At 37.1% G+C, this 13,073-nt stretch overlaps 1 protein-coding gene across 8 annotated transcripts in view; it reads left to right on the top strand.

The window, feature by feature from the left end:
• The window catches only part of CEP57 (centrosomal protein 57), an 80,707-nt gene that overhangs the window by 25,150 nt on the left and 42,484 nt on the right, over positions 1-13,073 (top strand). For 7 of the 8 annotated variants that reach the window (XM_072616400.1, XM_072616394.1, XM_072616395.1 and 4 more), the window contains 2 exons: positions 11,513-11,692; positions 12,598-12,719. In XM_072616400.1, coding sequence (XP_072472501.1) covers positions 11,513-11,692; positions 12,598-12,719 — 302 coding nt within the window. Of the gene's footprint in view, positions 1-6,159; positions 6,339-11,512; positions 11,693-12,597; positions 12,720-13,073 lie in introns of those variants that run through there. The other variant, XM_072616399.1, reaches the window with a different exon arrangement.

Raw genomic sequence — 13,073 nt, 5'->3', positions numbered from 1 at the left:
TATCATTTCCTGGTTCTATGCACATCCCTTTGCCTTGGTTCATTAATCTTCCCATGCTTCTCTGAATTCATTTTTGTAGTTTCCTATATTACAGTAATACTTCATTATATTCTTATGACACAGCTTAAGCATTTCACCAATTGATAGGCATCTTCTTTGTTTTCTAAATCTTTTCTGTCACAAAAAAAAGTCACTATTCTACCTGCCCTTGCTATTCTGCTATTCTGAAACCTTTGATTTCTATAAGGATATATGTCTAGTCGTGAAATCTCTGGGTCAAAGAGGATGGACATTTTGGGTACTTTGAAAAATTATATTCCAGATTTTTTTCCCAGGATTTGACCAGTTCACAACTCTACCAGCAGTTTATTGATGTTTCTTTTTTCCTTCAACCCCTTCGACATTGACTGTATTCTCTATTTGTAATCTTTTCTAATTTTCTGAATGAGGTAGAACTTTAGAATTGTTTTAATTTGTATTTCTCTTGGTGATTTGAAGCAGTCTTTCGTGTGATTTTTAGTTTGCTATTCTTTTGAGTACTGATCATACATCCATTGGAAGGAATGGTTCTGGATCTTAAATATTTACATTAGTACTATGTTTCTTGACTATCAGATCCTTATCAGAGATGCTTTGCAAATATTTTTACCAGTTGACAACTTTCCTTCCTATCCTAGCAGCATTGATTTTGTTAGTGCAAATATGTTTCAATTTATTTTATATTTTTTGCCATTCCCCGTATTCCTTGTTTATTTATTCTGGAATTTCCTAGGTAAAGCTCTAGTGGGAAGTTGCTCAGGTTCTGATGTTATAGATAAATTTGGTTTCAAAGAACTACTAAGTCAACCTATATTTACAGATTTTTTTGGAACAGGTTTCATGCTCCTTTGTGCATCTGCTATGTAATCAGCTTAGTGTAGAACCTTCTTGGGGCCTGCTTCTGAATTCTTGAACAACTGCTTCATAAATGGAAGAAGCTAGGTTTCTGTTAGGGCATTTGGAATATGAGGCAGAGCAGGAAGGGCAGATGTTATCTAACTGGATGGCGAAGTAGAAAGAGCTGCCCATCACCAGGAGCTATAAAGAGGAGATCATGATAGTTCGAGTTTTCTTTCTGAGTTGGTTTTTGGTTTGTTTGATTTTTTGTTTTGTTTTGGGTTTTTTTTTTGTTTGTTTAATTCTGTGGAGTAAGAAAAAATGTAGCCATTTTCAAAACAAACCATTTTGATTTGAAGTTTTAGCATTTGTTTACTCATTTTATTAATTTTTTAAAGAAGAAAATTGGCAGCCACAGAGTTGCTCCAGAATGTAATTGTGTGGCTAACTTCTGATTTTTCACTATATATGTACATTTATAAAATTCCCTGAAGTTCTTGGTCATTGTTTTACTGAGTATTAAAACAAATGCTAATTTTCTTTATTTTAGAATACCTTTTAAAACATTAATTTCTTAAATATTACATTATGCTTAGAAACTGTTACTGATGTCAAAGGAAACAGAAAATTAAAGCGTTCTTTAAATCCTTATAAATTTTTAAACCCACAAATGCTGTTTTTAATTATCAGTAAATGTCCCTTACAGCTAATTTCCATTGCTGAATAGTTCTAGAGTGAAATCAGCACATTATCTTACATTAATGATTGCTGTTCATTAAAACAAGAGAAACACTCATAAACTGTTAACTTGGTGTTTAAAGGATGATAGGAACGGTAACTTTAAACCTGTTTTCTTTCAGTATTAATAGCCTTATAACAGACCTTTTTCCTTTTTCATTCTTTCTATTGCACTCATTGAGTCCCGGTTCTTCCTGCAATGACACTGCATTCCTGGTGGTTTTTTCAGTATTCATCCACATCCTCCCCCATCCCCAAGAGTTCCTGGTCCTGGTTGGTATGCTCCTCATTATCCATTGCCACTTCTACTCTAGCTTTACCACCATCACTCAGCAACCACCTCTCTCTTGAGGTTCACAGCATTCATATTTATTACCCACTCTGGATCCTTAAGAATCTCTCAACCCTCTGGATATTTTTTTTTCCTTGCTCAATGAGTTCAATGCCTGGTTCACAGATTTTCACTTCACTTACAACTCCTATCCTCATACTAAGTGACTTTAGCATACATATTAACGCTCTCTCAGCTGCCCCAAAATGTATTCAGTTCTTAAGACTGACCCCTCCTCCACTCCACCTCTCACACAGAAATGGTTGTATTCTTGATTTTGCCACAAGTCTACCATATTCATAAAGTCCAAAATTCCTTTACTTGATCAGAATCTTTTATCATTCCATCTTTTCCTTTGTCTTACAACTCATAACTGTTCTTTATCTTCCTCATGACATCTTCACCATGGCTGCCTTCATCCAGCAGTTTTTTCTGAAGCCATCCTCTCACCTAATTGGCTATACTCTCTTTCCTTCCCTATCTCTAATCCTTGGTATGTCAAGTGAACTTTACATTATCCTCTACACTTAAAACCCTTAGCGCCTTGTCTTGTCATTGATAATGCCTTGCCAAACCCCAGCCTTGAATTATTCCCATCATCTGCCACTTTTTCTCCCATTCATAGGAAGGGAGGGAGGGAGAAAATTTTTTGGTGTTATATGCCAAGCGCTGTACTGAGCCTCAAGGATAAAAATAGAAAAAAAAAAGAAACAGTCTCTGTTCTCAATGAATTTACATAGTATTTGAAGGGGAGACAATACATAAAAGAAAGTTCTGCTAGAAAAAAAGGAAAAAAAAAGAGAAAAGCCTAGAGATCCTCAGAGTGCAATAGTGCTTTTAAATGGAACTGGGGCAAAGCACAAATCACAGAATTATACTGATTGATTTCACTACAGACTACTACTATATAATCTCATCTAGGCCCTCAATGAAGCAAGGCAATTCTTTTATACCACCACCTGTTCAGTGCACTATATCACTATATTATTTATTGTAGTGACTGATGAAACCTTTTCTTCTGTCCTCAAGCCTCTCACAGCATGCCTTTGCCCCACTGTCTCAAAAGAAAACCTATCTTGCATGGAGAAGGAATGACTCTTCTTGCCAAAATTGATCCCTCTACAACCAGCTTTGATCCCCAGTTCAATAGACTCCAGCGTCCCCCCAGTATGTCCCAAGATCAAATGTAAATGTTTGGCTTTATGAGCTCTTTACAACCTGTTTCCTTTTTCTAGTCTTATGCTTTACTCCTCTCATACGTACTCTAATCTAACTACCAGACCTTGCTATTACTTGTACACATGACTCTCCAATCTTCCACCTCTGTGCCTTTGCATTGGCTATTGCTTATACCAGTGATGCTCTCCCCCTACTTACTTCTGAAACTCCCTGACTTTCTTCAAGATTCAAGAGGACTTTCTTGTTCCTCTCTTCTCATTCTTTCCCTCCTTTGTTCCATGATTACTTTCTATATACACTGTACATAATTTGTGTGTATAGTTTTTTGCTTATTGTAACCACTATTAGAATATGAGCTCCCTCAGAGCAAGGACCATGTATTTTCTTTTCTTGTATACTCAGTGCTTAGCATAGTGTCTGACACATACATAATAAGCACTTAATAATGCTTGATGCCTGATTGACTGACTAGAATGTTAACTTTGGACATAATACGGAGTAATGTCCTACTACAAAAAGATGAAATGATGAGCACTTAGCCAAGGAAGAAGGGAAAAAAGGAGCCATCTTAGAAAGAATAATGGAGACTTCGGGAAAATACTTCAGACAACAAAAGAGGCTTTAAAAATCATGTTAAGAAGATGACTGAGAGGTAATCCTACTGCTTAGGACCAGGTAATATGATAGAATTGATAATTCTAAAGAGGGTAACTTTTAGATGTGACAGAGCATAACAAAAAATGGCCAATAACAAAAATTTTTTTGCCTTTTTCTGTATATCTAGCACTTAGCACAATGCCTGGCATATAGTAGTGCTTAATCAGATAGTCATTGTTGACTTGACAGAGAGCAAAATGTAGGAAGACTGGTGATTGGCAAATATTCTTCCCCCCTTTAAGGACATTGTGACTTTAGAATCTGCTAGTGAACTTGGCCTTTTGGTGCCTGGGCCAGTGAAGCCCAGGATTGACCAGGAGATTATAAGAAAAATGTCTAACTGAAATTTGTCTCCACATATACAGAATATTCATATTAAAGTTTAGGTTACTAAATAGTTCAGGGCTAGCTGGCAGTCCAGAGGAAGCCGAGAGAGGTAAATTCTGTGCCTTCAGAACAAGGCCATAAGAGAAGGGAAGATGGGGCTGGTCCTGGATCAGTTTCACATTGATAAAGGAGAATGTGTGCCACTACCTGGACCATCTGCACCATCCTAGAAAACTACCAGACAGAGAAGGGTATGATTGTGCCTGAGAAGTTAAAGGAATTCATCCACCAGGTCTTCAAAAATCGATCCCCTTTGTGAAACCCGCCTCAATTGACCAGGAGCCATCCAAGAAACAAAAGAAACAACATGAAGGTAGTTAAAAGAAAATGAGGGCAGGAGATGCAACCCTGAAAGGTCGGCTGCAGAACATGGAGATCACTGATGCCTGAACTTAGCCTCCCCAACTCCCCATTCTTTTATCTCTGCCAGCCTGGAACCCCAGAACCCTGCCCAGGGACAATGGAACTACCACCTGGGAATACTGGGTACTGCAGGCTTAAGCACTTATCCATTGCCCCATTCTGGCTCTAAAGCTAAAAGAACCAGTCTACTCTCACAATGCGTCTGCTTCCACCTGGACATAGGATTTTATCTCTGATGACTGATAAAATGTGTAATAAAGAATATGTGGAAGGTCAAAAAAAATTCAATAATTTTCTCCACAACCTTCCTCTCCACCTTAGCTTCTTATTAAGGGCACCACCACCTTTCCAGTAAATCAGATGTGAAAACTCCTCACTCTTCCCCTTGATATCCAATTAGTTGCCAAGTTCTATTGATTGTACAGTTACATCTTTCATATATACTTCCTTTTCTTCTCTACCGCTGCTAGTGCAGGCCCTCATCCCCTCATATGTAGCTTGCTGTGATAGCCTTCTGGGGAGTTACCCTGTCCTAAATCTCTCCCCATTCCAATCCATCCTCCCTGCTCAGTTGTCAGATTGATCACAGTTCTGATGATGTCACTTTCCCCTCCTCCCTTCCTATTCCATAAACTCTACTAACTCCTTATTACCCCCAGGAGGAGCAAATAAAAAATCCTCTGTTTTGTTTTTAAAGCCCTTTCAAAGGCTTTTAAAGCCTGTAGTGTCTGACCTCTTTCCTTTTTTTCCAGTCCTTATTATTTCCTACTCCCCAACCCCTAGACATTTTCTGTGATCCAGTGACATTGGGTACCTAGTTATTCTTTGTACAAAACATTCCTATCTCCTGAATTTGTGGATTGCCACTCGTTGTGCCCCATTGTCTGGCATAATCTTTGTCGTCATCACAATCTCCTGGCCTCCCTAGCTTCCTTCAAGTTCCAGCTAAAATCTCACCTTCTTCAAGAATGTTTTTCTGATCCCCCTTAATGCTAGTGCTTTCCTTTTGTTATTATCTCCAGCTTATCTTGCTTGTATCTTGTATCTGCATGGTTGTTTATGTATTATCTCCCCCATTAGATTGTGAGTTCCTTGAGAGGGGGAAATTTTTTTTTGCCTTTTTCTGTATATCTAGCACTTAGCACAATGCCTGGCATATAGTAGTGCTTAATCAGATAGTCATTGTTGACTTGACGGAGAGCAAAATGTAGGAAGACTGCTGATTGGCAAATATTCTTCCCCCCTTTAAGGACATTGTGACTTTAGAATCTGCTAGTGAACTTGGCCTTTTGGTGCCTTGCAAAATTCTAGAACTTGTTATTAAATGGAGGACTGTGAGCACTTAAAGGATAAGAATGAATCATAGAAGTTTAGAGATGGAAAGACCTTAGTTACCTAACAGGTGCAAGTATATATATATTTTTATATATTAAGTACTAGACTCTTCTCATCTGTGACTGGACCTTCTGAGGAAGAAACAGCTTCACATATTACACAAAATGTAAGGAGGAATCTACAGATGGCACAAAGAATAAGGGCATTACTGACCTTCGGAAGAAGGATGCTGTAATGGTAGATTGTATCATGCTGAGATATGTGGGACTGCCATGTGTCACCCTGATATGGACAATTAGAAGGGGTACTGGCTTCCACTGGCATGCATTCTAGTTGTGGTAGAGTACTTTTACAAACTTGTAAACCTAAGGACTATTACCTAAAGATAATTCATTTAAAAATAAGCTGTAATCTCAGAAGGAACTTGGAAAAAATCTCTAGAATAGTTTTTCATCACTGCTAATGGATAAAGGTAGGTACTTTAGAAAAAGAATGTGAAGTGAACAGCTCACTAAGAAGATGGTGTTGAAAAAAAGAGTGACTTTCTAGGCTGTTGCATAAGATATAGGAATGAAAGATCATTTTTATCTAACTTAGGTTAGAAAGAATGTTTATCATGCTGCAGGTTGTCAGAGCTAATTAAAAATTATACCCATGCCCTCAAACATCTATATATAAGGATGGATAGATACAGATAATAAAGTGATCTATTAATCTTGATCTGGTAAGGTAAATTTGACCTCATAGAGACTTGAGTTGTGACTCTTAACTGACATAGAACAATAAAAGTTCAAAACAGCAGCAAATCATACAGGAAGGGGTTGTGAAGTAATGCTGCACATCAAGAAGATTTCTACCTATATTAAAATCCACAAACCTGAGCAGGAAAACTTGATGAACATTTGGCTTAAAGATCAGAGGAAGGAGAAATAGGTAAAATCATAGTGGGAATATATTTAGGAGTTAGTTGAAAGAAATGAATGACAGGTTCTTGATACATATTACAAAGTTTACAGGGCGGATGTAATAGTAATTATCACTAAAGCAACTAATACATTTTAGAGTCTTTGGAAATAGAGAAATTATCAGAGGGATATGATGGAACTGAATATAATTAGAGGAAATGATTGGCAAAGTAGAAGAAGCTTGCAAGAGAAGGCATTAATAATGCCATCTTGAAATTTGTGATAGTAGGTAAGGGAGTGCTGACCATAATCTGATTTATACTCTAAAATTTAGGAATACAAATTTCAGAAATACAAAATTCAAAAATAAGATAGGTAGAATCTCTTGGCCTTTGACTTTAAAGAGAAGTCTCTAGAGTGATATGCTGAATGTGTATGTAATTCCCTCTTTGAGGCAATGCCAGTGAGAATAAGGTTCAGATCTTCTCCCCCTTTCCAATCTTCCCTTCTCCTGTGAAAGCTCTTTCATACTTCTTTTTATGCAAGATAATTTACCCCATTCAACCTTTTCCTTTCCCTTTCTCCCAGTGCATTCCTCTTCACCCCATAATTTTATTTTTTAATATCCTGTCATAGTCAACTTCTACCTCTTTCTAAATGCCCTAATAATAATTAAAGTTTTTTAGGAGTTATAGTTGCCATCTCCCCATGTAAGAATATAAACAGTTTAACCTTATTGAATCTCTTATGATTTCTCTTTCCTGTTTACCTTTTTGTGCTTCTCTTGTGTCTTGTATTTGAAAGTCAAATTTTCTGTTCAGCTCTGGTCTTTTCATCAGAAATACTTCAAAAATCTTCTATTTCATTTTTTCCCCTGAAGGGTTATACTTAGTTTCACTGTGTAGGTGATTCTTGGTTGTAATCCTTTCTCCTTTGCACTGCAGAATATCATATTCTAAGCCCTCCAGTCTTTTAGTAAAGAAGCTGCTAAATCTTTTGTTATCCTGACTGTAGCTCTGCAGTATTTGAATTGTTTCTTTTTGGTTGCTTGCAGTATTTTCTCCTTGACTTGGGAGCCCTGGAATTTGGTCAAAATATTCCTGGGAGTTTCCATTTTGGAATCTCTTCCAAAAAGTGCTGAGTGGATTTTTTCAGTTTCAACTTTACCCTCTGGCTCTAGGATATCAAGGCACTTTTCCTGGATAATTTCTTGTAAGGTGATACCCAGGCTTTTTTTTTTTTTGATCATGGCTTTCAGGTAGTCCAGTAATTCTTAAATCATTTCTTCTGGGTCTGTTTTTCAGGTCATTTTTTCTAGCAAGATATTTCATATTGTCTTCTATGTTTTCGTTATTTTGACTTTGTTTTATTGTTTCTTGATATTTCATGGAGTTGTTAGCTTCTAATTCTGATTTTTAAGAAATTGTTTTTTTCTTCATTGAACTTTTGTACCTCTTTCCATTTGGCCAATTCTACTTTTTAAGGTCTTTTCTTCAGTGAATTTTTATATATATTCTCTTCCATTTGGCCAATTCTGCTTTTTAAGGAGTTACTCTGTTGACTTTTGTGCCTCTTTTGCTATTTGACTTATTTTGTTTTTTAAAGTGTTACTTTCTTCAGTAGGTTTTTTTTCTATCTCCTTTCCAAAGCTATTGACTTTTTTCCCCATGCTTTTTTTGTATCACTGTCATTTCTTTTCCCAGTTTTTCCTCCACCTTTCTTACTTGCTTTTTAAAATCTTTGTTGAGCTTGTCCAAGAATTCTTTTTAGACCTGAGACCAGTCCACATTTTTCTTTGAGGTTTTGGATGTAGTGATGTTGACTTTGTTATCTTCTTCTGAACCTAGTTTGATCTTCCCTGTTATATAACTTTCTCTGGTCAGTTCTTTTTTGAGTGTTTATTTTTCTTTGTTGTCTTCTTGTACGTTTATTTTGATCTTCCCTGTTATCATATAACTTTCTCTGGTCTGGTTCTTTTTTGGTTTATTTTTCTAGCCTATTTCTTGACTTTTGCCTTTTTGTCAAAGTTGGTCTCTGCTCCTATTCCTGTGGGAAGAGACATGGTCCCATTTTGAGTTTTACATGCAGCTGTTTTTATAGGTTGTTCTGGGGGTAAGTTTTCAGTTCTTCCAAGATAGTATGATCTAAGGAGAGGTTTGTTTACTCTTTTGATCTGTGAGCAACCACAGGCACTCTTTTGCCCTAGAACTTTTAGCAGGGTCCTTGTTTCCCTCTAGTCACAAGCTGGTGTGCTAATTAATGTTCTTCTTCACCCTGGGACTGTGACTCAGATCTATGCATGTCCAGTGCAATAAAATTCTGCCCCCAGTGCCAGCAAAGAGACCCTTGTAATCTTTTGACTATTTGTCTGACCGCCTTATTATCTGTGGGCTGAGAACTCCAGAGGCCACTGCTGATTCAGGTGCCCCCAAGTTCTGCTGCTTGCTTGCTGAGATGTCATCTGCTCCCAGCTTGCTGAGATGTTACCTGCATTGACCTATGCTCTTCTTTCACCCCAATGAGACAGACTTTTCCTACTGACCTTCTAAGTTCTTTCTTAGTGACTTTCTAAGTTGTCTTGGGCTACAAAATTGTTTCATCCCATTCTTTTGTGGGTTCTGCCACTCCAGAATTCATTTTGAGGTATTATTTGAAGTTATTTAGAGGGGAATTTGGGAAAGCTTAAGCAAGTCCCTGCCTTTATCTCCTTGGCTCTGCCCCTCAGAGATTGAAATTCTTTGAACATACTAAGCATTTTGTCAAAATAAGATTTGCATCTACAGTCAGACAACTTTATTAGCGTTTCCTTTGCTTGCCTGCTGTTTTTGTAATTTGTAGGGCTTGAACATTGATTGCTAATAGCAAGGTGTGCTAGCTTCCTTGTTTTACAAGTTAGAAAATATCTGGTTTATGTAAAACTACTAAATTCTTCAGTAGGATTTATTGAAAAAACAAATTTGTAACCTAATTAAGGAAAGCATATTGCCTAAGTATCTCTACTTCTCAAAATAATAAATTATGAAACCAGTCCTTTTAATGATAGTTTTTCATACTCCTTTATACAAAATGAGAAGATGGATACCATTATTAAGAAGATATAAAAAAACGCTAAGGAAACACTTTCTTAGAATTAACCAAGTGTTGAATACCCACTTTAGACAGAAAAGAAGTTGTATGAGCCATAATTCTTGTCAGAATCATAGATTTAGAACTAGAAAAAGATGCTTTATAGGCTCTAGGCTGTGTAATCCAACCCTTGCATGTTACAAATGAGGATACTCAGAGGCCTCAAGAGATTGTGAATTTCTTGTTGCCACACAACTAGTAAATAGCTGAGCCAATATTTGAGCCTAGGTTCTCTTGATTCCAAGTCCAACACTTCCCATGCTATGTTAAAAGATAAAGACTCTTCTACTTCCCAAAATAGATCTTTTATTCATTCACTCAGGAGTTTAGTGCCCATAAGATATCATGCCAAATTCAAAGTTGAATAAGAATGGAGCAGGTAAGATGTACACAGATGTTTTTACGCAATGAGTTATCAGGTAGGTAGGTTGCAGTATATGTAGAGTGAACTAATCCCTGGAAAGAGTCATCATGATGACTAGAGCTGAGAGCATGTCAGAAACTATTTTTTCTTATTCTACAGTTAAGGAAATGAATCCCCAAAAGATCAAGTGATTAGCCCACAGTTATATAGAAGGTTCTCGATTTACATAAATTACATTACACAGACACAGAGAAACTATTGCTACTGGATCCTCAATTAAGAGCTTGACTTGACACCTCCAGTTCCAAGAGAGGAGACCTTTGCCCCCACCTGCATTTCTAGCCCCTCAGGTCTGGCTTTTGACCCTCTGCTCTCAGGTACCTCTTCTCTGGCCCCGGCCCCTGTGTGTTGCCCATGCTCCCTCTGTTTCCATACCATCCCTCCAAACATCCTCCCTCCACATGTTCTTCCTCTAGGTTCCAACCAGGCAGACCCCCACATGGGTGGCCATTGCCCCCATGTGTCCTTGAACCATGTGCCAGCCCCCTCCTTCCATAGACATGTAGCTTCCTTCCTTCTTTTCTTCCTCCTTCCCTTCCCCACATCAGTGGGCAAATTTACTTTACATAAAAATCATTTTATGTAGACACCTGTGAAACAGTCCACTTAGGTAAAGCAAGAATTGTCTGCACTTACATACTAAGTGACAGAGCTAAGATTTGACATTAGATTCCATAAATCCATATTTAGCAGGAAAGTTTTGTGCTCTTTATCTTTACCCTGTGCTCGCCTGCCTCACTAATCATTTCTGATTTGGGATTAGGGAAGAAAAACATCATTGAAGCCCTGGCAATATGTGCAAATAGAAACTTTGAAAGAAAGAATGTGGTAGATATTCTATGGGAACTTTGTATAATCTAAAAGTAAAATAACTCAAAATTTTCCGTTCTTTTGCTAAAATTTTGTATAAGAATGTCAGTACGACATCAATTAGTAGCCACTAGCTCTTGCTTAAATTTTTTTTTCTTTTTTTTTTAGTACTGGTTAATTGTGTGACCATTAGCACTATTAGTAGATACTATGTGACTTGATGTGTATAAGTGAAAATAATGCTGAGAGATCACTGAACCCAAAGAATATTCTATTAAACATGTCAGCCATACTTCTAATAGTTCATTACTCTCAAAAAACTAACATCTCAAATATTGTATGTACAGTGTCTTTTAATGGCAAAGTGTTTTGATTTGACAGCCATATTTTCTGCACTGAAGAATCTTCAAGAGAAGATTCGACGTTTAGAGCTTGAACGGATTCAAGCAGAAGAAAGTGTGAAAACATTATCTAGGGAAACAAGTGAATACAAGAAAGTGCTGGATGAACAAATACAAGAAAGGGAGAACTCAAGGAATGAAGAGTCAAGACACAATCAAGGTTTGTTTAACTATGAAGATAGTAATGAACATCATAGGTCATAATTGAGAAGTTATTCCAAGGGCTTGTTTTAAAGGTCTTAACAAAATTCTGCAGAACTTTAGTAGTTATTGGTGCTCTAGTTTTATATAGGTATTCTGAAATTATAATGAACCAGGTATATTTGTTTATTAAGGACTTAGGATGCTAAGATTGCATCATAAAGCCGTTGCCACCTTATTGCAACTGTTGACCTGAAAACTTGTTAAGAAAAGGCAACAAGCTAAATGCATACATTTTATGATTTAATTAATTAATTAATCAATTCCCTATTAAAGACAACGATAACATAATGCATTATGGAGCCAGAAATGTTCTGGCTACCCAGTACAGAAATCTTCTGGCTTATATACATTTTGCCGTGAGAAAGGAGTTCTCTTAGATAAACACACTGAAAACAAAGTAGCATCAGTTGGGTTTTATGATCCCAAGCTCTGGGCATCTTCTTTCCCTAGCATGCCTTTGAAGTTGTTTATCTTAACAGAGTTGACAAAGCTGAAGTTACAACCCAAGGTATCTGTGTTTTTCTCTTATCACTAGGATACTAGAAGAAGGGTCTGGTAAGGAAGTCCCATTTGCTTGACATCAAAAGGCATCCTATAAGTTAAACAAAGGGGACTATTAGGTTCAGGCTCTTCTTAATTCAAACTTTGAACCTTATTAAAGTCTAAAATTTATATTAAATATTATCACAACATAGGATTGATTAGAGTACAACTGATGACCCTGAGGTTATTTGGAAGTAGATTTCTAGTGGCATTGGGGATCTTCCTTCTTAATATTTAGGAACTACAGTTTCATTACTGATATTTAAACTGCATCAAGACAAGTGGGCTAATACCCAGTTTTTCTTTTGCTCTCTTTAGAACTGACGTCCCAGTTGTTAGCTGCAGAAAGTAAATGTAATCTTTTAGAAAAACAATTGGAATACATGAGAGACATGATAAAACATGCTAAAAATGAGAGGACAACAGTCTTGGAAAAACAGGTATAGTTTTGTGCTCTTCTAAATATGTATAGATGTTAAGTTGTAAAGAAGTTGACATTAATTTCTTTTTTCCCTGAAGAGAATTAATTGTATTATTTTTGTGAAGTTCGTGGTTTCTTTTGAATGGTGGTTGTTGTTTGCCCTTCGTTTCTAAAGAGGATTGTGGCATCAGGGAGATGATGCCATGACTTGCAAGTGAATTGGATTTAAGTGAGGGAGGGCTGTGCAAAGTTACCAGCCTCACTCTCTCCTCCATAGCCATCTGGGTCCAATGTTGAGATGCAGATCAGGATGAAGGCAGATGGTCCTAGATGCAGTGGGAGACCTTGGCCTTTATAAGCTAAGGTCTTCAAC

This window comes from Notamacropus eugenii, chromosome 5 (assembly GCF_028372415.1).
Source record: "Notamacropus eugenii isolate mMacEug1 chromosome 5, mMacEug1.pri_v2, whole genome shotgun sequence".
In the NCBI taxonomy this organism is placed as follows: Eukaryota; Metazoa; Chordata; class Mammalia; order Diprotodontia; family Macropodidae; genus Notamacropus; species Notamacropus eugenii.
Note: the sequence above shows the minus strand (reverse complement) of the source record. Positions and strands in the feature narration are given on the sequence as shown.